Source organism: Dasypus novemcinctus, chromosome 26 (genome assembly GCF_030445035.2).
Source record: "Dasypus novemcinctus isolate mDasNov1 chromosome 26, mDasNov1.1.hap2, whole genome shotgun sequence".
In the NCBI taxonomy this organism is placed as follows: Eukaryota; Metazoa; Chordata; class Mammalia; order Cingulata; family Dasypodidae; genus Dasypus; species Dasypus novemcinctus.
Genome location: NC_080698.1, coordinates 41,982,616 through 42,007,911, shown reverse-complemented (window position 1 = coordinate 42,007,911; position 25,296 = coordinate 41,982,616). Strand labels below are relative to the sequence as shown.

General features: G+C 40.6%; 1 protein-coding gene across 1 annotated transcript in view; it reads left to right on the top strand.

Moving 5' to 3' along the window:
* Window positions 1–25,296, top strand: part of SUMF1 (sulfatase modifying factor 1) — a 133,078-nt gene that overhangs the window by 44,130 nt on the left and 63,652 nt on the right. The window contains exons 4-7 of the mRNA XM_004483103.3: window positions 11,753–11,835; window positions 13,762–13,884; window positions 14,668–14,782; window positions 24,710–24,823. Of these exons, the coding sequence (XP_004483160.2) occupies window positions 11,753–11,835; window positions 13,762–13,884; window positions 14,668–14,782; window positions 24,710–24,823 (435 nt within the window). The remainder of the gene's footprint in view (window positions 1–11,752; window positions 11,836–13,761; window positions 13,885–14,667; window positions 14,783–24,709; window positions 24,824–25,296) is intronic.

Here is a 25,296-nt window from a genome sequence, read left to right as displayed (position 1 = left end):
TGACCTCTTTGGGGAAATATTTGCAGAGTATGCCCCCACCTGTCACCCTGGGTTTGGTTGAGTTCCTCTTTTGGCTCAATATTTCACACAGTCTTGAATTTACCTGCTGGTTTGTTGTTTTCACCCCTAGATTAGTTCTGTATCTGCAGGACCTCTCACAGAGCTGGCATAGAGCAGATGCTTATGGATGCTTATTCATGAGCATTGTGGCATTGTGAATCTGAGTTTTATAGATTTCTGGTAATGAACCAACACCTCTACTCACATACACATGATTATTTATTGCATGCTTATTATGCTAAGTCCTCTAAGCTAGTCTATTAGATAAGTTCTCTTAGTACTGATTGAGGTGTTAAGTAGCTTGCCAAGTGTCACATGGGCTAATAAGTAGTAGGTGAGCCAGGGTTGGGACCCAAAGCTCTTAACCACTTTTCTCACGATTTACCACACTCTACTTTAGCAGTTTCAAGAAGTCTTGCAATAAGAAGCCAGGTTAGCATTCATCACCCTAGTGCTTCCCTAACTTTTGACTGTGGAACTTTTTTCCCCCTACTGCACTGTTGTTAGGAAACAGTAATTGGGAAATGCTTGTGTAGTGGAAAGAGTTATGAACTGAAAATGAGCAGCCGTGGGTTCACCATCTGCCACTTTTCAGGGCTTTTTTCTCCGTAAGTAAAATGAGGGAGTTCAGATCCAGGGCCTCCCAGATCCTACCCACCTTGACAACCCTGCAGTGTCGTAAATGTTGTTGTAAGCAGGAAGGAGGGTTAGAGCCAGGAAGCCGGGCTCCTGCTGAGTCTGTGTCTGCATCACCACACTCGCAGCTTTGCAAGATTCCCAGCGCTATTAAGAACATGCACACCAATGCCACATTTTCTTCAGGGTAGGGAGTGGGAGGAAGAGATGAGATGCAGGGCCATTTTCGGGGGTTGGAGTTGTCCTGGGTGGTGCTGCAGGGCCAGTTACCAGACATTGTATGTCCTCCCATGGCCCACTGGGTGGACTGTGGGAGAGTGTGGGCTATGGTGTGGACCATTGACCATGAGGTGCAGCGGTGCTCAGAGATGTATTCACCAAGTGCAGTGAATGTCTCATGATGATGGAGGAGGTTGTTGCTATGGGGGGAGGAGTGGGGTGAGGGGGCTGAGGGGTATATGGGGACATATGCTTCCTGTGGGCTGTGAGGTCAGCACCAGGAGAGCCTCAGCTACCCGAGAGTCATCCTGCCACTGGAGCTGCAGGGTAAAGTGTTACCTGAAGGACTGGCCCAAGGAAGTTAGCCCTGGGGGGCATTCCAACTTTGTTTGGTGCTCCTACAGCCGCAGGCATGGAAAAGTAGAACAGAATCAATCAAATGACATTTAGACTTTCTATAATTTACCAATATTATCTAGTCAAAAGATCGGTTAAGTGGTGAGCGGAAGTAACTCAGTGTTGAGCACCTGCTTCCTATATATGAGGTCCTGGGTTCAATCTCTGGTACCTCCTAAAAAAATCCATAAGTAAACCCTAGCAATATAAGGGATGGTAACTGAAGTCTCCTTGCAAAGACTTGTAATAAACACCTTGCTCCAAGGTGCAGATTTATATGTAACTTAGTTCTCTCTCCAGAGGGAGACTAGCAATTGATATTGTGGATTTTTTTTTAAAAAAAGGTCCTTTTTAGCAAAAGCTGTAAGGACACACTTAGATACAGTGACGCAACTTCTGGAAATTAGCAGAAGTGAGAAATATAAATGAATATGTTCATTAAAGTATCATCTATAATAGCAAAAGAAGCAGAGTTAAATTTGTATATAACCTGAATGTTTACTAGTAGGGGATTGTTTGGTAAATTACCATGCATTGCCAAGACAAAATACCGTACAGCCCTAAAAGTGGTCATTGTGAAGTCTAAATAAAACAGGACAATATTTAATTAAATCAGTGAAGACGATCAATATATAATGTAAAAAGCTTTGTAAAAATATGTATGGTTATTGATAAGATGGGAAGGTGATTATAAAACTGAAATTTGTAGTAGAATGGTAAGTGTAAGTAATTTTAAAGAATATTATTTAATATTGCTTACATTGTTTTATCAATGTAAAACCAAACCTTTTAGCTCCATCAAAAGAAAAAAAACTTGGAATATCTAGATTGAAAAATATGTTCATTGTAAATAATTTAGATATTAAAAAATGGCATAAAAAAGAACATTAAATATCACCCATAATCCCACCACCCAGAAATAACCATTGTAAATATTTCTCTCTCTATATATATTAATTTACTATTAGTCTTTTCTTTGTGTGTATGTGTGCCCATGTTATGCACATATTTTTAAGTGAACTCATGCAAATGTTTTTGTAACTTCCTTTTTTACACTTTTAGTAGAGGATGAACATTTATCCAAGGAATTAAATTTTTTCTGCATATAATTTTTAATGATTGTCCTGTAGTCCTTCATATGGATATGCCATACCAGTCTTGCTGGATGTGCATACCATGCAGGCTTTAGCTTAGTATTGACAGATTGTTTCCAGAAAGGTTATACCCATTTCTACTGTCACCTCTTAGCCCAAAGAAGTAAAATATATATCTATTATTATTTATTTAAAATTTTTATTGTGTTAATGTGTATATAACATAAAATTTCTCACTTTACCCCTTGCAATCATTTACTACACTGTACTAATTACAGCTACAATGTTGTGCTATCATCATCACCATCAATTACCAAAACTCTTACAGCCCCCATAACAGAATTAAGTGTCAACTTCCTATTCCCCATTCCCTTCCACTTACCTCTGGTAGCCAGTAATCAATCTACTTTTTGTCTCTATGGATTTACATGTTCTCCTTAATTCATATAAGCAAAATCAGTCCATTTTTGTCCTTTTGTGTCTGGCTTATTTCACCCAACTCAATGTCTTCAAGGTTCATCCATGTTATAGCATTGATCAGAACTTCATTCCTCTTTACAGCTGAATAATATTTCATTGTATAGATATACCACATTTTGTTTATCCATTCATCAGTTGCTAGATACTTGGGTTGCTTCCATCTTTTGGCAATTGTGAATTATATGTGTGTGTATACACACACACACTACATTTTGTTTATTCCTCTATTGATGGACAGTTGGGTTGTTTCCATCTTTTGGTTATTATGAATAATACTGCTATGAACATTGGTGTACAAATAACTGTTTGAATTCCTGCTTTTCAGTTCTTTTGTGTGTATACCTAGAAGTGGGATTGCTGGGTCATATGGTAATTCTCTACTTAACTTTTCTGAGGAACTGCCAAACTGTTTTCCTTAAGTCTCACCATTTTACATTTTCACCAATAATAAACAGTGTTTACTTTTTCTCCACATCCTAACACTTGTTATTTTCTTTTTAAATAATAGCCATTCTAGGGGGTGTGAAATGGTATCTCATTGTGGGTTTTGTTTTTTTATTTTATTTTATTTTATTTTATTTTATTTTATTTTATTTTATTTATTTATTTATTTTTGACTTTTTAAAAACATCAATTTTACTGATACATATTAACAAAGCATACAATTCCTCCAAAGTATATAATCAATCGTATTTGATATAATCAAATACTTGTGTATTCATCACTTCAATCATTATTAGAGCATTTTCATTATTTTAATAATAATAATAGACAAAAAACAAACAAGAAAATTCTTCATCCTATATTTTATTCCCTTCCCCCCCTCTACCCCCATTGTCTGCTCTCTGTGTCCACTCGCTGTGTCTGCTTGGATTCTTGTCAGCAGCACCAGGAATCTGAGTCTCTTTTTGCTGCATCATCTTGCTGTGTCAGCTCTGTGTGTGTGTGGTGCCACGCCTGGGCAGTCTGTTCTTTTTTTCGCACAGGGCACTCTCCTTACAGGGTTGACTCTTTGTGTGTGGGGACTCCCCTGTGTGGGGGACACCCCTGCGTGGCATGGCACTCCTTGCGCACATCAGCACTGCACATGGGCCAGCTCCACACGGGTCAGTAGGCCCTGGGTTTGAACCCTGGACCTCCCATTTGGTAGGCAGATGCTCTCTCTGTTGAGCCAAATCCACTTCCCTCTCCTTGTGGTTTTGATTTGCATTTCCTTAATGGCTAGTGATATTGAGCATCTTTTCATGTACTTATTGGCCATTTATATGTCTTCTTTGGGGAAATGTCTTTTCAAGACTTTTGACTATTTTTAAATTAAGTTGTTTGTCTTTTTGTTGTTGAGTTGTAGGAGTTCTTTATATATTCTGGATATTAAACCTTTATCAGATAAATGATTTACAAATATTTACTTCCATTACATAGGTCTTTTCACTTTCTTGATCATGTTTTTTTTTTAAGCATTTATTTTTTTCTTGTATTTTTTTGAAAATACATAGATCACAAAAAATGTTACATTAAAAAATACAAGAGGTTCCCACATACCCCCCACCCCCCACACTCCTCCCACATCAACAACCCCTTTCATCATTGTGGCACATTCATTGCATTTGGTGAATACATTTTGGAGCATTGCTGCACTGCATGGATTATAGTTTACATGGTAGTTTACACTCTCCCTCAGTACATTCAGTGGGTTATGGCAGGATATATAATGTCCAGCATCTGTCCGTGCAGTATCCAAGTCCTGAATATGCCCCTACATCAAAACTCTTCTTCCCTCAGCAACTACCATGGCCACTTTCTCTAGATCAATGCTAGAGTTTTTTCCATTACTAGTTACAATAAATAGTTCTATAGTAGAATACCGGTAAGTCAGGAGGTCATCAGAGGAGTTGTGCTTACGAATGCCTTAGCAGGATCCCAGAGACAGCCAAAGTAGATACAACCCCAGGTAAATACAACCCTCAGTTCCTGAGGGCTACGGAAACCACAGATTCTACAGTCATGGCAGTTGACTCTGGAGTTCAGTGCCTTGCCACTGGGCCCTACTTGGAATTTGTGCTCCTGAGTGTGATGGAGTTGGACTCAGATGTGACCTTTCTACACATGCCTCTTCTGTCACTTTTACTGAACTTGTGGTTAGTGCATGGGGTTGATGTATACCCAGGAGACTTGAATCTCTGGACTGGCCATATTGCCAGCTGGGCCCTGAGTCTCAGCAGAGTTGCAACTCCTACTCTCCGGTTCGTTGGACTTACGCAGTTCAGCTAACAGGAAGGTAGAGATGGTCAACCACCACACCAGGGAACCGAGAGTGCCTACAACTCTAAGGAGGAGAATCGCATCTGTCAGCCATGTGGGATCTAAGCCCCCTCTTGATATAGACGTGGAGTGGAATTCATTATCCCAGGGTCCACAGGATAGAGGAATAAAATATGGATTAGAGTAGACTTATTGATCATATTTTTTTTGCACAAAACTTTTCAATTTTGATGAAGTCCAGTTTACTCTTTTTTGTTATTGTTGCTCATAGTTTTGGTGTAAAGTCTAAAAACCCATTACTTAACACAAGGTCTTAAAGATATTACCCCCATGTTGTCTTCTAAAAGCTTTACACTTTTACTTCTTATATTTAGGTTGATGGTCCATTTTGAGTCAGTTTTTGTATATGGCATGAATTAGGGGTCCATTTCTATTCTTTTGTTTGTGGACGTCCAATTTTCCGAGCACCAAGAGACTATTCTTTCTTCCAAATTATTCTTGAACTGAGTAAAAAATGTTTTCCTATTGTTTCTATTAATGTTTTTAAAAGCCCAAATCCACTTTCTCACCCACATTTATGCAGGTGTCAGTTGGCAATAAGGTAAATTAGATCAATTTTTAAAGGATTCTTTGAGCCTAGAGATTCCTATGGCCAGTTTTTGCACATTGTCCATAATGAATGATTATGCATGTGTTTCACTCCTTTTTATTAGATTACATTGGTTGTGTGCCTGGGAAATGTGATGTATTATTGCATTAGGAATTTCACTAAGAATCAAAACAGAAGGTGTTGACAAATTTCAGGTTTGCCCCAAATTTCATAAATATTTTGCCCTAATTGAAAAAGCATGCATTTTTCTCTCACGGATTCTATTAAGTAGTCAAGGTACCTGATTTAGGATTCATTTTGAAATAAGATGTCAGACTTGACTACCTATCTATTTTGAGAATGAATTTGTTTTTACTCGCTATTCAAGGCTGATTCCCTTCTTTCTACTTTTATATTGGATGCGGAAGAAAGACTGTGTGCTCTCTATTCCATTTGATTCCTTTGTTGCTAGATTCTCCTCCAGGTTTGTTTATACTTCATGGAGACTGAACATATCTGCAATTTCTTATTGTTCACTGGTGCCATTGGAAAAATTATCCCTGGCTGTGTTTGTAGGGGTAACTGTCATGTTTATACTACATTTTAAGAAACGTCCATCTTTTTGATTCTCTAGTCTAAATGCATTTTTACTATTTAAAAGAGCACTTGTAAAGCTGTGAACTTAACATCTTTACACTTGAATATGCATAATTACACAGGGCTCTATGTTTTTCCTGTGCCGATTTTATTCTGGGATATGTGTATAAAAAGCTTAACTTACCAAGTCTAAGGCAAGAACAAAGTCACCTTTGCTATCTTCCCTCTTCTTTATTTTAAAGCTGTTACTACAAGTCTGGTTACGTCCCCAGGGAGAGGTGGGAAAAGCTGTCATTGCCGCCTGAAGTCCTTTCCTCAAGGGACATCACTCACATGGATCCTATTTACATTGTAATTGGTCGCTGGCTGTCTTCTACAGCTGTTTCAACTTAAACCCAAGACAGTTGCTATGGAGATGGTTGACTAGAACTAGGTCATGTTAAAGTCATTTTTCCCCTCAGTAGAAGGGAATGCTGTAACTCTGAAAGTTGTCTCAGTTGAACGTGAAAAATGCAGGCGGACAACCACATATCCCCACCCCACCCCCACCCCGAATTCTCTTTTTAGGATGAGGTTTCTCATAGATGCCAAGCCACTCCTGTTGCTCCTTCTGCAATGTAAACAAACACACCTGAAGACCATTCTTGTTAAAGAAAAGGAATTAGAGGTGTCATAATTTGCAGTATAACCTTGATAAGCAGGCTGATATATGACTCTCAAAAGTTTTAAGTTCCTGAAAGTAGTAGAACAGCATTTTATTTTGAATACAGAACCAGGAGCTCGAGAATAGTTTTTTTTTTTTTAATAACTTGGAAAAGGAAGGCACCTAGTTGACACTGGATGGGATTTGTCTTTAATTTGTCCAGAAAACATCATGGCTTTCCCATGGCAACTTGGCCAGGGTGAGCGACACCCTACTTCTGATTTTGTCAACCTGTGGTGCGGGTTGACTTGGATTACTTGTCTTTCCTTCATCTCTCCCAAATGGGGAAGTTGTACCTGACTCCATGTGTGATCATTACAGTAACTTGTGGCCTGTCTCACAGAAGGGCATGTGGGTTGGTTCCTTTACAGACTCGCTCCCCGCTAGGCTCTGTCTAGTTTGGGGTTGAGGAAGGTGGATAGTTCTGCATTCAAGTTACCCTTCAAACCCTCCCCTACACCTCCCTGGTGGTCCTTGCTTCAGGGAACAGGTTAGTTTAGGTGTAGATGGTTCTTGCAGAGGGCCTGGCATGGAACATGACAATTATATACTTATGGGAATTCCTTGAAAATGACAGATGCCCCAACATTTCCTTAGCCTCTTTCTCCTTGGGCACCTTTCTCAGCTGATCAGCATTCTAAAAAGGGTGAGCTGGTCAGTGGATGGGATTCAAGTTGAAGAAGTATTAGGGGCAGTTTTCACTAATTAGAATGTATGTCCCTTGAAAGATCTAAAAGAATATTGCAACATGTAGTAACACAAGTGAATAATAGTAATGGTAGCTTATGCCTGTATCATTCTTACCCTGTATGGGCATTGTTCTAAGCTCTTGGTATAGATTTCCTTCTTTAATCCTCACAACAATCCTAGGAAGTAGCTATTGATATTATCATCCCCTTTTACAGATGAGACAGCTGAGGCTTAGCGAGGTTAGATTAACGTGCCTGAGATCATGCAGCTTGGAGGTGCCATTGTTCACACTCAGGCACCCTGGCTGCAGCGTCAGATGCTTTCAGCCTCTATGCTACCATGAACTATTTATTAACATAAGAGTCATCATTAGTCTTTTTCTGATTATCACAATGCAGTGATTCTCAATGTCCCCACTCCCCAGGGACATTTGGCAATATCTGGACACGTTTTTTAGTATCATGCCTTTGTGGGGGAGGGACAGGAATGCCACTGGCATCTCGTACACAGAGGAGCCAGGGATTCTGATAAACACCTCGCACTGCCCAGGACAGTCTCCCACAAACAAGAAGTATCTGGTCCAGATGTCAGTGATGCTAAGGTTGAGAAAACCTGTGTTGGGATTGAATCATGTCCCCTGCAAAAGGCATCTTCAGGTTCCAACTCCTAGTCCTGTAGGTCTGAACCCATTTGTAAACAGGATCTTTGAAGATGTTATTAGTTAAGGTGCGCCCAAAAGGAATGAGAGTGAGCCTTCAACCAATGTGGCTGACGTTTTTATAAGCAGAGGAAGTTGGACACAGAAAGAGAAACACAGGGAGCAGGCAGAAGCTTGAAGGCAACCAAATCTGGAAGGTAAAGAAGACCCCTCTATGTACATTGCCATGTGACGGAAAAGCCAAGAAACGTCAAAGATTGCTCTCCCTGGGAAGAGGCATACCTTCTAGTCTCTGAAACTGTGAGCCAATAAATTCCCACTGATAAGCCAACCCATTGTTTGGTATTTATTTTTTAGGAGCTGGGAAATTAAAACAACCTGTTATAGGAAGACATGCTCATTCTACAAATGTATATAAGAATCACTTTCCCAGTCATTGACTTTAAGTAAATGTATATTTGTCTAGATTTTTCCCTCTGATTGTACTAACACATACACATATTCATATACTTTACAGAAACATTATCAAAAATGTACTCTAGTCTATAGGTTGCCTTTATAACATGTTCTGTTTCCATGTCAGAGAGCATTTTGATACCCGTTAAGTGTTCCTTTGTCTAAGTTAGACAACAAGGAGAGTTGGGTGGTTTTGTGACTTTTCCTATTAGAAAAGTATTATAATATTGTACGTATACTTACTGTTTTGAAGAATACAAACAGGCTGTGGCTCTTGGGGCAGCGCTATCAGGGCATCCCTCTCCGCCCCATCCCATGCTCTAGTCAGCGTGGAGTGCTCTCCTGCCCGCTGTGCGTGTCACTGAGGACGGCCTCGTCACAGGCCTTGACTTTAAGTGGAGTAAATCGTGGTCTGTTGGGAAGGGCTGCTGCGGCAAAGTGAAAGATTTCAGAAAAGGAGATACTGGGAGAAATGGAAAGCAGGTGTCTAGAATGAGAGAAGGTGTGTGATTGTGGGAGGGGGAGAAATGGAATCAGAGCTGTAGCACTAATGTGTGCCCCCACAAATTAGAATTGTAGAGACTTTTTGAAGAAAAATGAAGGCACCGGTTTCACACATTGTACCCCATTTTGTGCCATTAGAGAAGTAAGCAACTGTTGCATGTAAAAATAATTTTGAAACTGTCAGTATGCTAGCTGTCTGAAATCAGGCTCTGAGGATTCCTGGGATTTGTAGATTCCCTCCAGGAACTGGGCTTAATAAATATTTGTAGCCAGACTTAATTGAGGAGCGGAAGAGAGGGGAGGCGAAGGGGATGGACTAAGGAGGAGCTGCACTAGGGTCTTCCGTGGATAAGCCAACCCAGTGGTGGCTCCCTTTGAGGAAGGGGTTGGAAACCTTGCAGGAATTCAGACCTTGCTGTTAAGGCTTGCGTGTGGCTGCCTGCTAGAGCTGTGTTCCAGCAGTTCCTCTTTGTGGTGTATACTCAGTAGAAATGCTTGTATGTACATACGTTTATTCAAAGCCAGAACTCATAAGAATGTCAACAGTAGCACAATTCACAGTGGCCCCCATTATGCATAAACTACGCATATGCCCATCATAGTATAGTAGATAACAAAATCGTCGATTTTAATTTTAATTGGTTATGAATTTAATTGGTTATGAAATATTTTAAAACACAAAGTACAAGAAAAAGACATTTTTGTATCTCTCTACTGGCAGATTTAACAAAGACAAACATTTTGCTTTTTTTTTTTTTAAGAAGTAGAACTGTCTGGTGGTAGTGACGGAGACTATATTACCAGTGCGGGGAGTGGGATAGAGTTGAGTGCGCCATCTGAACATTCCCCTGAAGCGGGGAGTGGAATGGCCCGGCTTCCTGTGCACGTCTTCCCTTGACATCAAGTGAATTACCTGGCCCTGGCACCTGAACATCAGCAGTCCAGTCATTGAGATCATCCCCACATTAAAGGTTCTGCAGCACCACAAATAAAATAGAAAGCAGCTGTGCCTTTCAACTTTCCTGCTCTCTGTAAAACCAAACACATTACAATGGTGTCATTTAGTGAACTAATGCCTCTTGTGTTGAGCTATTTTAAAAAAGTGTTTTTCGCTGAGCAGTTGTAGCTCAGTGGTTGAGTGCTTACTTTGCATGTACGAGGTCCCAGTTTCCATACCCAGAACGCCCTAAATTGCGATTGCGACATCTTGAATGTTTTGATTATGTTGATGTGATAAAAGAACAGGAACAAGAAATGAATTTGGTGTTTTCAGTGATTGCTGTCATTATTAGCTGGAACACATCCCCCTTCACTTGCACTCAACCAATCTCATGAGGGTGCAAATAACAGAGTAACACTGTCATGGGAATAACCTTGTGTCTGCTCTAGTTTAGAGAAATCCTTTGCAAACTTCTGCTCTTTCATTAGTCTTGGCAACCACGATGACTACTATTTTTTGTTCCTCCGCTCATGACTAATTGTCAAGAGCCTGTGGTTGAGACTGGTCCCCTTGATGGAGCAGCTTGCTAAGTGTTGGGCATCTTTGAAAGCCCTTTGTGTGCGTTACATTTCCTCCTAGTGATAACCTGTGAAATAGGGATTGTTGCTCTCTCCTCCTACAAAAGAGAAAACAGGCTTGGAACGATTAAATTGATCGCCGAGGGTTGTGGGTGAATGGGAGCCAGTATTCAAATCCAGACTTCACTGACTGACTCCAAAATCCATGCTCTGAGTACCTGGGGACCACTTGCTATTACTATTTTGGTAAAGAGAACTAGGAAGTTAAGATCCTGGTAACAGTTTGCTGAGCACTTTCACCCTTGTCTAGTTTGAGTTCTGTAGTCTTGAGTTAAATGAGGCAGAATTAGATGATGCCTTGGTCCCATTTTACAGATAAGGACTCTCAGGGGCCAGACAAGTTATAAAAGTGCCCAGGGCCACACAGCTAATGTCACAGATGGAAATTGAACCAGGGGCTTTTGAAAACATTCCCCTGACTTTTTACCATATTCTTCAGCATGATCTCCCACTACCTTGGTTGACTTTCAGCACGGCACTTAATTGTAATGTTAGTTCTTCTTTCCGGCTTTTAAAGTAGGAGCAATATTGTCTCTTACTTGTTAGAGATTATAGAGGATTCATTTCTATACAAGTGTACTTTTATAAATTCTTGGAGATGTGTACCCTTTAAATATATGTTTATTTGATCACTGTGGTTTTTTTATATGAAAAATATTTTTTGTTAAATATTCCCATATATATCATGACTTTTGGTAGTCTTTAAAAGTATTTGTTTGGTAGCTTAAATGAGCATTGAAAACCGTGCAGTAAGATTTTGTGTACTTACTGAGTCATTGTTATTCTGCAGTCACTGTAGCTAATGTCAGCCTGTTCTGGGTTGCTTTGAGGTCGCAGCTGCTCCCTGGTGGTTACCTGTTAAAGGAGCTAACTGGAGACACCCAGAAGGGCCCGACTCTACTGTTGTACACAGGTGAGGCACAGGGGCTTCTTTCCCTGGTTGAGTTGCTATGTCCTGTCTTCTTCTGTGAAATGGCGACAGTGACAAACCCTAATTGGTTGGCAAGAAGATCATGTATGTAAAGATGCAGACACAGTGTCTAGCTTGAAGAAGGCTCTCTGTAAGGGGACTCTGCCTTTCCCCATCTGGCCTGTCCTCTCTCAGCTGGGCCTCCTCCCCGTTTGATAGGCCTGTTGCAGGTCTCAGGGCAGGTTTAATTCATCCTTGAAATCCATCTGTTTGCTCTCTCTGGTAAGTGGGTCATGATGAAGGAGAAGACTGCTCTTTTAGGGATAGGTAGCTGGGTCCTGCAGGGGGCCGCTGTGGAGTCCGTTCTTGAGCTTAGGACTCATCTTCTCTCCAGTCCTGGACTGACATACTTTTAAGCCACCATCTGACTGGAAACCAGAGACCAGCAAATCGGTCAGCAAGTCTCCAGGGTGGCAAGGAAATAATTATCTTAAGTGAAAATAGAGTCCCACTCAAAGCCCTGGAGATGGAGAAAGGTTTGGGTTAGGACTCGGCATCTCAGCAGCCCAAGAAAACTGCTCTCCTAACCTAATTTTTCAGATGACATTTTTAAGCCTTTCTTTTTAACAGCATTCCTGGTGATTGCCCTCATGTCAGGGAGCTGGGAGTATATGAAGTTCAGCTTTGGAGATACAGTCCCTTGACAAGTGCCAGAAACCTTCCAAAGCCTGGTTGGCAGCCTCCAGCCGACTAGGGGATATGGGTGAGCAGCAGATCATCTTGGAAGTAGACTGGGAAGTGCAAATTCATAGGATTCTTGTGACTAGGTCTCTTAGCTCCCAACTAGTATCTTCTTTTCTGAATGTGGATAGTAGGGGGAAAAGCTAAAGGAAGAAGGCAAACTCAGAGGTGGGTTTTATTCTTGGTGTAAATACTGGCCAAGTCAGTTTTCTGAGAAAAGGGTACTTATCATTGCTCAAAACAGCGACTGGCACATAGACACTCAGTCCACATTTGTTGAAAGAATAAATGAAAGTCCTGGTGAATTTACTGTGGGGAACATAAAGGGATGGAGTAGGAATACATAGTCTGCTTGGGAAAAAAAAGAAGTGAATGAGGAATTAAAGTTAACTAGCGCTGGGTAAATATATATATCCCCTTTTTCTCAAACATTCTCCCCATACCCTCAGGAAAAATAAAGACTTGGAATCTGCTAGAGCATTGCAAATATAGCTAGCAAATCTGTAATGGAATAGTAAAGACCCAAAGTTTAAAGTGAGGTGTCACAGGCTGGGGAAACCAGACGCTGAGATAGAGTTTGCCGTGCGGAGTATTTATTAAGGATCCACCCGGGTGGAGAGGAGGGGCAGACGCAGGATTGGGCAGAGGGAGAAGTCAGACTGCAATGTGGGACCAGCAGATTAAAGCCAGCCCCGCTGGGAGCTCTGGGGTGTTTATGGCCCACCGGTATTGTCCCACAGGCTTTACATCCCTGCTGTGATCAGTCTTTGGTGGCTCTGAAATGGCTTTTTGCCGCTGTGGAAAACACCGAAGGAGCTGAGCCCTGGAAGCTTCTGCTGACGGCACTCCCAGCACTGGGGCAGTATTCCCTCCTTGAAGGGGGACTGGGGCGATGCATGTGCATGTACGCCATGCCGAGAGAAATTCTGTGGGACTCCAAGCCTGTAAAGTGAAGCAGTGTTTCATTTAGTTCCAAAAGGAAGTACATTACATTTGGGAGCCCGGGATGGCAGAAACCCTTAGAGGAGTGACAGATATGGCATGGCTAGGACTTGAGTTCAGGACCACGGGACCCCCTCTAGATGTCATGGACTGAACTAAGGATGATTATGAGAGCTTTGCTGAAACCAGCTCCCACTTCCTGGTCCAGTTGGTGCCACCCCTCACTCTGCTCTCGCTCCTCATCAGGCCAGATCATCCCGTTCTCCACGTGTCCTGGAACGATGCAGTTGCCTTCTGCACGTGGGCGGGAAAGCGGTTGCCCACAGAAGCTGAATGGGAATATAGCTGTCGAGGAGGCCTGGAAAATCGGTACTTGGAGGGTCTTGTCTTGCGTAATACCATGTTGACCTTTCTCTAATTCTATGGAATTGCTTAGGTTAGAAAATTGATTTGAAAAGCAATATTAAAAAAAAAAACCCTTTTCTTACTGCGTTTCTCTCATTTCCACAAAGTGACTAGAAGACACTGATAAATGGGTCATCTACCCATCATAGCCCCCTAGAGCCAAATAACTGGCGATGTGGGCTCATAGCAGTCCCAGAGCGAGCTCCAGCTAATCAGCCTCCCTTGTTGCTACATACTGCTTCTTAGAACTTCTTGGCAAGCTGCCTTGCTTTTAGCATTTTCTTATTTTAGGCATCATCTGAAGCAATAGCATTTCTTTGCTTTTAGAGCTATGAGACAGAAAACTCATGTTTGGGTCACATCTTCTAGGAAAGGCTCCTTAAAATAGTGAAGGCTCAAAAAAGCAGCTTGGTGTGATGGTGTCCGATCCTGCTGCCATGTAAGTCCAGAATGATGTCTACTTTCCCAGACTTCTCTAAGTCCTCCATTTAGATATGCGATTTATTTCAGGCCTCCCGAGTACTTGAGAGAGACTAGGGCCATTGTGAACGTGACACGAGGTAGTTATCCGGAAGTTTAAAAAAAAAATCCTTATTAAAAGCATTGTTTATTTATAGACTTAAAATTAAAAATAGCTCACTCAGAACAAGCTTGTGGTGTTCTCTCTTTCATTGCATTCCTTCTTTTGACTTTAATCCAGAAGCCTGTGCCTGTTTGACAGGCTGATGCCTGTGTCTCTTCTGACAGACTTTTCCCCTGGGGCAACAAACTGCAGCCGAAAGGTCAACATTATGCCAACATTTGGCAAGGCGAGTTTCCCGTGAGCAACACTGCAGAGGACGGCTTCCGAGGAACTGCGCCCGTGAGTAGCGCCGCTTCTGGAGGAGGGCAGTGGCTTCGGAGAACTGGGGCTTGGTAGACGTGGGCTCACTGTCTGATTAACGTGTTGCCCCCTTCCTGCACCCATCCACTATTGCATGTGACAAATGCTACCAGTTAATCAAACATTCTTTAGAATGCGTTTTTCTTTCTGATTACATAATACTTACTGTAGAAAATTTGGAAAAACAAGAAGAGGATGAAGGGGAAAATTAAACTGACATGGAGTTGTATCACCCCGGGATAATCCCAGTTAGCACTATGGTGGGTTTCCTCCCATTCATTCTTTGTCTTCAAGATGTCAATAATGGCTAGTAGTTATTTAGTGCTTGCAGTGTGCCAGGCATGGTACTAAGCCGTATGCATGAATTAGCACATTAAATTGTCGATTCAGCTCTGTAAGGTAGGTACTATTATTATCCTCATTTTCCAGGTGAGCAGAATGAGGCACAGAGAGGTTAAGTAACTTGCCCAAGGTCACACAGCTGGAAAGTGACACAGCTGGGATTTGAACCAGGTCGGTTTGTTTTCAAAGCCCATGCTCTTTACTTCCATATTTGCCAGCCTATGTGTTTCTGGTGCATGCATATCCATATAATTTTTATAGACTACATCTGGGTCACCTTGAGTATAATATTTAAAATCCTACATTTCCCCCATTTAATGTTATGTCAGGAATATTTTATCTGTCACTGTGACAGTTTGAATTTTGTGTATCCAAAAAAGTAAAAGATGATATTTGTAAATTAATCTATTCCTCTGGGTGTGGTACCCTTTGAGTGCATTAAATTGAGTTGAGGGATCTTTGATTAGATTACTTGATAAAATCACTTTAGGACTTTTGATTGGACTACATCAGGAGGCATAACTCAGGTTGAGTCTTTACCCCGTTCCTGGCTCTGATACAACCAACACAGAGAGACTGACAGAGGAGAAGGAAGCTGCCATATTGGATCCCATACAGAGGAAAAGGGAGCCGGCATATTTGATTCTGCAGTGTGAGGGAGAGGACTGTAGGAAAATAGAACTCCCTGAGGAGCTCAAAAAGGCTGGGCCCACAGAGCAGCTCAAGAGGAGACAGTGAGCCCAGCGGGGAAGGCTGAGACCGTGACAGAGATTGGCAGCCATCTTGCTTTGCCACATACCCAGACAACAGAATCAACAGCAGCTGACTTTGGTGAGAGAGGACCTCTCATGGTGCAGTGATTTGGACTTTCCGTGGCCTTGGAACTTTAAGCTTTTATCTCAAATAAATCCCTTTTTAAAAGCCATCACATTTCTGGTACTTTGCATTGTCAGTGCTTTGGCAGACTAAAACAATCATTAATAGTACTTCACAAGTAAATTGTCTTTCTGCAGCTGGACAATCTGTCATGTGGATGAACCCTAATTTATTTACCCCATTCCCTTAGTGTTGCAAATTTAGGTTATTTATTTATTTATTTTTTCACAATAATGGAACAATGAACATCTTATACATAAATACTGAAATGTATCTCTGATTATTTTCTTAGGAGTGATTCTCAGCAGTGAAATTAATGTGTCAGTGGCTAGAAAACTTTCTTGTTAAGTGTTCTCTGATACATGGCCAAAATGTTTCCCTCCGTCAATGTCCAATAGTGCTTTCCTCCCTGCACTTTTTCCAGCATAATTATATATTGATGGAGCAATGTAATAATTTTTTGAAAAGATTTATTTATTTATTTACACACACTCGCCTTTGTCTGCTCTGTGTCCCCTTTGCTGTGCATTCTTCTGTATTTGCTTGTCTTCTCTTTAGGTGGCACAGGGAGCTGATCCTGGGACCTTCTGGCGTGGGAGAGAGGTGCTCAGTCTCTTGCGCCACCTCAGCTCACTGGTCTCCTGCATCTCTTATTGTGTCTCCTTTGTGTCTCTTTTTGTTGTGTCATCTTGTTGCGCTAGCTCTCTCCTTGGGCCAGCTCGCTGTGCAGGTCAGCACTCTGTATGGGCCAGCTCTCCACTCGGGCCAGCTCGCCTTCACCAGGAGGCCCCATGAATTGAATCCTGGACCTTCCATATGGTAGATGGGAGCCCAGTTGCTGGCCTTCCATGTGGTAGATGGGAGCCCAGTCACTTTAGCCACATCCGCTTCCCTAAGACATTTTCATTTTCTCTTAATATAGTGGAGAAAGAAATCATGTGGTGAAGGAAATAGCACCTTATTGATTCTCTCAACTATCTTTCAAATAGCTGTTATTTAAAAAAATAATTTGTATTAGTTTCACAAAAGAATAATTCCCCTGAAATTTATTTGTAAGTTTAACTCTGTTAAACTATTCAGAACATGATGAAATTACTCCAGAGTTTCAACTGAAAAAAATAAAGAAATGAGAGAGAGTGAAAAAGTAAGTTTTGGGAAAGACAAAATACAAGGAGGTACTTGGCTTACCAGAAATTTAAAAATATTCTGAGTTATATTGCTAAAGCATTGTAGTTTTTTTGGGCAGAATTCATGTAGAAAATAAAGTATGTGAGAATATATACATATATACATATACATATATATGGGAAATAGATGCACTTCAATATATAGTATAGGGAAAGTTTGTTATTTGTAAAAATTAAGTTACCTTTTCTATTCACGATATCTGCCAAAGAAATTACAAATGATTCAGAAGTAAAATATATATGTGTGTATATATAGCTGTATGTATGTATAAATGTATGTGCATATATATATAAACACAATTAAAATTCCAGAAGAAAGTATAGGATAACATTTATTTGAGTTTGAAAGGACATTGATTTTCACAGTGTGGTGGAGAACTCATATATTAGAATACATAACATAAAATTATTTGGACCACAAGCATAGAAGTAAAGTCAAAAGGAAGATGACACACTGGAACATCTGTGATCTGTTGAGGGCTAATAATCTTAATATGTAATGAACTTTTAAAAATCAACATATAAAACACTGATACTCTAATACAAAAATAGGCAAGGGACAGACAGTTCTCGGAAAATGAATACTACAAATTGTGATGTCTTGAAGCTATATGTACCCCAGAAAAGTATGTTCTTAAAGTGAATCCATTCCTGTGGCTCTTTTGGTGAATAGTATTTTAAATTAAAATGTGACCATCTCATTCAGGATGGGTCGTTTTTGTTTTTTTTTAAAGACTTATTATTTATCTCTCTCCCCTTCCCCCCCCGCCTCCAGTTGTCTGCTCTCTATGTCCATTTGCTGTGTTCTTCTGTGACTGTTTCTATCCTTATCAGCAGCACCAGGAATCTGTGTTTCTTTTTGTTGCATCATCATCTTGTGTCAGCTCTCCGTGTGGGCGGCGCCATTCCTGGGCAGGCTGTACTTTCTTTCACGCTGGACGGCTCTCCTTACAGGGCACACACCTTGTGCGTGGGGCTCCCCTACGCGGGGGACACCCCTGTGTGGCACGGCACTCCTTGCGCGCATCAGCACTGTGCATGGGCCAGCTCCACACGGGTCAAGGAGGCCCGGGGTTTGAACCGCGGACTTTCCATGTGGTAGGCGGATGCCCTATCCACTGGGCCAAGTCCGCTTCCCTCAGGATGGGTCTTAATCCTCTTACTCTTTATAAGAGAATGGAATTTAGACAAAGACAGGGAGAAAGCCATGGAGAGAAGAAACTGAAAGCAGCAAAACCTGGAAGAGAAGGGAAAGGCCAGCAGATGCTGCCGTGAGCCTTGCCATGTGACAGAGGAATCCAGGATCACTGGCAGTCAGTCTTTGGGGAGAAAGCATCGCCTGTTGATGCCTTGATTTGGACATTTTCTTGTAAACTTTTAAGCTAATACATTTCCACTGTTAGAAGCTAACTCATTTTATGCTATCTGCTTTTAGCAGCCTAGTAAACTAGAACACAAATGGTTAATAAACAATTGGAAAAAAAATTGGCCTCACTAATAGCAACAACAAAAAATACAGAGGTAATCATGACTGTATTTGCAGACTAAAATAGCAGCATTTAATGCTGGAACAGATGTGGTGGGACAGGTACTTTGATACACTGTTGCCTTATACCTGTTGACTCCATAATCCCATTTTGAGGAGTCTATCCAAGGAAATAATTCGAGAGGTAGAAAGATCTTTTATGTAAAAGGTTGTTAACCACAAAATTATTTATAGTAAGTGAAAAGTACAAATAATAAGGAAATGATTAGCCATGTTAAAGAAAAGATGCAGACATGGTTCAACTGACAGAGCATCCTCCTACCATATGGAGGGTCCAGGGTTCGATCCCCAGGGTCTCCTGACCTGTGTGGTAAGCTGGCCCACGCACAGTGCTGCTGTGCACCAGGAGTGCTGTGCCATGCAAGGGCGCCTCTGTGTAGGGTGCCCTGTGCACACTGAGTGCACCCTGCAAGGAGAGCCGCCCCACATGAAAAAAGTGCAGTCTGCCCAGGAGTGGCGCCGCACACACAGAGAGCTGATGCAGCAAGATGATGCAACAAAAAATAAACAGATTCCCGGTGCTGCCTGATAATGCAAGTGGACACAGAACACACAGCGAATGGACACAGAGCAGACAACAGGGGTGAAGGGGAGAGAAAGAAATAAAATAAATCTTTAAAAAAAAAAAAGCGAATGGTAAAATGCTCATGCTGTAAAGTTAATTGAAAACCCAAGCACTTATATATAGCATAATCGCAATTTATTATAACAGCAACAACAAAAATTAAATGTTTATAGCAAAGAACTTAGAAGGAAATACACCTAAATGTCAGTAGTGATTTTTTTTTTCTGGGTGGTGGAATTAAAAGTAAACTTGTCCTTTTAAATTCTTTGCAGTGAACATGTATAATTTATAATCAGGGAAGCGTTATTTTTCTTCTCTCTGAAGTCAGGCTTTCTCTCTTAAAAAAGAAGTTTCATTTATTTATTAAAGATATTTATAGTATACTCCCTGTTGTGTACAGACACTGCGCTCAGTTCAAGGTCTCGTTGCTATCACGGCATGTAAACACATTGCCCACCTTTATGCAAGGGGGTGTGATGGGTGGGAAGGCCAATAAAGCAAACGATCCCTGGGTTATCAAAAAGAAAAAGGTTGCGTGTGTGTATCTAAGTGCTCTTTAAAGCGATGAAGCCCCTGCCCCTTTTTTGAAAATCCCTTTTTAAAAAGAAAAGCTTAACTATTTTATCTAAATTTCTTGTTTGAGTTTAGTGCGATGAATATTAACCAGGACATTTTAATGTGCTGATTGAAAACATTCATTCCAGAAAAATTTAAGAACTTGCTTTGCATTTAATACTATGCTAGGCATTGACTGACATCAAGAAAAACACGAGTATAAAATGATCTCTGCTTTCAGAGCCTTATCTTTGTGCCTTTAGAAGACAAAAGTACTGTATAACTAGGTTATATTTTATGAGATTTTGATACCTTTGACACACACCGGCCATACATTTCTTTACCAGATTCACTATCTGTGGTTTGTTTTTCTTCTTTTCACAACCCCTTTAAAACCAAGCATTTATTTATCCACTAGAGCTTGGGGCAGGGGTCAGCAAACTAAAGGGCTGTTAGGCCAAATGCAGCTTGCTGCTTATTTTTAAATGGTTAGATTTTTAAATGATTAGATTTTAAATTGTTATATAAGTACTTATATTTTACCCTTGATTTTGCCTTTTGGCCACAAGGTCTTAAATATTCATTATTTGGCCCTTTAAGAATAAATTTATTGACACTTGGCTTAGAGCAATTTTATATAAATAAATATCAAAGCTGGCCTTTTTTTGTTTTTTACTAGGTTTCAGTAATTTAACTCCCTAAATGTTATGTGTGTGTGTGTTTTATCTCATTTAATCTCAGGAGCCCTAGAGGTCTATCAGTGCCAAGGACGTACCAGGGCCCCAACTTGCCAGCTGTGCTGGGGAGGTAGAGTGTGAGGGCATGTGTTAGGACCCAAAAGGTGGTGAACTACGTGTGGGCAGAGAGAAGCCAGAGTAAGTCCTGGTAGAAGACCACAGTGGAGTTGACCTACAAATCGATCATGGAACTTGGATATAGAGCAAACGGCTAACAGAACCAGCTGGTAACTGGTTCCTCCGAAGTGTCCTTCATGTTAGCTAGTGCTCTCGCAGACACACAATTTTATTTGATAAAGTGAATCATTAGAGGTCTGGGGATAAAACTATCCCAGCCTGTTCTCAAGTTTAAGTGGGTAAGAGGCTTTCTGGCAAGGAGCTGGTGTGGAAGGTGAGTGCCTAGCGGGCCACTTTTGGTAAGCAGCACAGGCGGGATGCACTGGAAGGCTGGATTATGGCGCCCAATGCAGATACCAACAAGACCCTAGGAAAGGTGTTGGTTGATACAGACAGGAGGACAGTGGCACATGAGGGACCAAGGAAAATAGCCATTTACTCTTCTCAAATCAGTACTCATTTCAGAAAGCACACAGGTCAGTAGGAAATCAGCACACTTTACAGATATTTAGAGTTTGAACATTTAACTGGAAGTTTAGCAGGTGTCTACTTGGAATAGTCAACAAAACTTACCTGAAGAAGTTGACAACAGAAGCTAAAAAGACAGAGGTAGAACCCATTTGAGAAATAGAACTGGAGGAGAAAGAAGAATGGGAGTCAAGAGGGAAACCACTTCCCACTTTCCCCTGTGTTTGAAATGAGATCTCACAGGTGCTGTACCTTTAAACTGGGACTGTCACACAGAAATATCTCGAGTCCACCTTAGCGGCTCCTTTTTGTTCGTGTGCTCTGGTCAGCCGAGAGCAGGATTAAAACTTGAATGCATCAGATGGAGTACAGTGAAATAGCTCCCTCACCTCCTCTTTTATACATTCTGTTATTTCTGGGTCTGATTTTTAATCTGTGAGCAAACTCTTTTGTCCACAGCAAGCCAAAAGAATTTCTCTTTTTTGGGCTGCTATTACACAATTGTTAATTTGTCTGGTTTTAATGCTCCTCCACCTGAAAATAAGCACGTCTAAAATATTTCTCATTTGCATTGGTTTCCTTTGGAGGTTCCCAGGAGGAAGCTTTGGTTAGTATGAATGATTGTAACAATGAACAGTTGGTTATTTTGGGGGTAAGAACCTCCAGATTTTATATCACTTCAAAAATGTCAAATTATTTAAAGGACCGAAAAACTAATAAAGCCCTTTGAGTAGGTAGTATTATTTCCCCCATTTTATAATTTACCAGACACCCAGATAGGTTAAACTGCTTGCCTAACAAGCTGCTAAGTCTTGGCACATAGATATGCCTCAGGCTGGCTGACTTGAAAGTCCTTCTGCTTGTGCCTTCTGTAAGACTGACAAATGATTCCTTCCTCCAGAATGTTTGTTTCATCTTTTAATTGCTCTTGCTCCTCTGACTCCTTCCCTTCTCTCTTTGAAACAATGATTTTCTTCTTTTCTGTCCTTTTCCTTGCAGCTATTACTCCACCTTTCTCTTTCTAATTGTTCCCAAATTCTTGAAAGGACAGTTTCTTATGTGTGACTCTCCTCCGCTATAGCTCTCTTTCCTTTCGAACTCTGACCCTGCCTCCAAGGCCAGCCCACACACCTCTTCCTTCATACAGGAGGATACCTGTGGTGGTTAATTTCATGTGTTATCTGGGCTAAGTCATGGCGACCAGCTGTTTGGTCAAGAAGGCACTGGGCTGATGGTTACTGTGAGGCTATTTCATAGATTGCAATTGTTGGTCAGTTGATTGAATCTAACTGGTTATATGTATAATCAACAAAGGAGATTGCCCTCAGCAGTGAGAGATGTCTCCTCACCCAATCATTTGAAAGCCTTAAAGAGAGAACTGAAGATTTCAGCAGTCAGAAAGAAGAATTTGTTTCTCTACTCCAGAGAGCCAGCTTCTCCTGAGGAATTTATTTTTGCCTTCTTTGGAGTCCCCAACTTGTGACTTGCCCTTTGGAATTAAGACTTGCCCATCTTCATGGTCACATGGGTCAGTTCTTATAATAAATCTCTTAATATTTCAACACACACACTTTTTGAACTCAATACTTTTGAGAAGAAATCTCTTCCTCCTGGGACTGGGCCTTTTTTTGTTTTGTTTTTGGTTTATTTTTCTTATCTCCCTTATTAGACTCTTTGACACCTTATTTGTCTTTGTACCCCTTCCTGACTTCAGTGGTTATTATGAGTGGAATTACTGAATGAACCAGTGAATAAGTATGCAGTTCCATAATGCATCCTGATTGTTGGAGCAGAGTGGTGAAGTTCTTCCACTTTCCAGCTCATCTAGATTAAGCTTTTTTCAGAGTGGTTTCATAACTTTAATTGAAGTGCTCCGAATTCCCCAAGCATTAGAAGCTTCCATCTTCATGTTTAGACATGAAACCTTCCAAAGCAAAATAGAAATGACCTTCAGTTTATTCATTCCTTCAGACTTACTTCATTAGTCTAGAAAAAACACAAATTTACAAAAAGATTAAAAAAATAAAGTCCGCTAAAAATATGGACCCAAATGTTTGTAGCAGCTTTATTTATAATAGAAAAAATTTGGAAGTAACCAAGTTGTCCTTTAGTAGGCAAATGGATAAACAAACTGGTATATGCATGCAAAGGAATATTACTCAGTGATAAAAAGAAATAACTACCATGCTATAAGAAGACGTGGAGGAACCTTAAATGTATATTACTAACTGAAAGAAGCCAGTCTGAAAAGGCTCCCTACTGTATGGTTCCAATTATATGATATTCTAGAGAATGCAAGCTATTGAGACAGTAAAAAGATCAGTGGTTGCCAGGGACTGGGGAGAGTGCAATGAATAGGTGGAGAGAGCGTTTTTAGGGAGGTGAAACTTTTGTATCCTGCTATAATGGTGGTTAAATGAAGTTATGCCCTTGACAAAATCCATACAACTGTGCAACACCAAGAATGAGTCTTAAGGTAAACTATGTACTCTGGTTGCTAAAAATGTATCATATTGTTTCATCAATTGTAACAAATGTACCACACTAATGTAAAATACTAATAGGAGAAACTAGGCAGAGGGGCATATATGAGAACTTTCCATACTTTCTCCACAATGTCGCAGTAATCCTAAAACGCTCTAAAAAATAAAGTATATTTTAAAAAAACAAAACTTGAGTGACTTGATTTTTTTTCATTAAGAAATGTATTTTTCTTATGTTTGAGAATTTCCATAAATAATATTGGGAAAATATTTTGAATCACTAAAATAGCAAGATGGTTCTGCATTTACTATTGTTAAGTTAAAGCTTCTCGTGTCTTCCCCTCCTTCCCCTTTTATAAAAACCTTCCACAATCTGGTTCAGTTTCTGTGACAAACTTGTGTGGCAGACTGTCTGACCTGTCTTTGATGAAATGTGATATAATTGCTTACTCAAGAATGTATACAGTTTGCATCTGACGTCTAGATTCCAGAGAGTGCAAGTCCTCTTACAAATATGCTAGATAATGAATTCATAGTTTCTTTATAAAAACAAGTCCTCCAAGTGTTTTGATGATAATTCTTTCATCTTACTGATAACATGGTGAGTTAGAAGGGGCTTGGGGGAAGCAGGGTGTTGACAGGGCTTAGATCTGATAAGACTCATGTTGGGTCCAATACGATGTGCCTGTGATGCTGGAAGGTCTATCACCCATGCTACTGCTCACTCCCTCAAACCCACTGTCAGATCCAGATTTGATTTAAGATTAATATTAGTCTCTCTATTAGAATTAATTTTGCGGGAATATAAACTGTGGAATATAAACTCTCTTTAGGTTTTTAAACTCCCCTTGAGAGCTAAAAGCTGCAAAATACCTTTTTGTTTGCTTTACAATGGTCCAATTTGTATTTTGACTGTTGGAAGGAAATTTAACATTCATAGTTTGAAGTTATAGCTCAATGCATTTTTGCACCCATGAGATTTTCTAAACGGATTAGTATTTTGACAGCATATTTCCTTTTTTACTTTTAGGTTGATGCCTTTCCTCCCAATGGCTATGGCTTATACAATATAGTGGGGAATGCATGGGAGTGGACCTCAGACTGGTGGAACGTTCATCATTCTGTTGAAGAAACATTTAATCCTGTAAGTAGTAGTCTCACAGTGTGTATCTTGGGAAGGTAACATCCTTTCCCTGGGCATCTGCAGCTTTTTCTTGGATTCACCTCTCCTATGTTTGTTCCAAAACTACTTTATAAATGGAGTGCTTATGTAGGTGTCCCTGAGGTTCATCTGGGTGGAATCTTTGCATTCAGTCTACAGGTAGATTATCACCTGATCAGGTGAAAATCTTCCCTTCAATTTATGGCAGTTGACAGAGTAGGTGACTACAAGAATTCCATGTGTTTCTGTTTACAAACTCTTAAAATTAATCTTGGAGTTGCTCCCTAGTGACATGAAGCACATCTCTTTTTAAAAAAAGATTTTTATTGTCTTTTTTTTAAAAAGATAAATGGATCTCACAAAACATATGTTAAAAAACATAAGATGTTCCCATATACTCCACTTCCCACCTCATCCCGCTGCTCCCACATCAACATCCCCTTCCATCAGTAAGG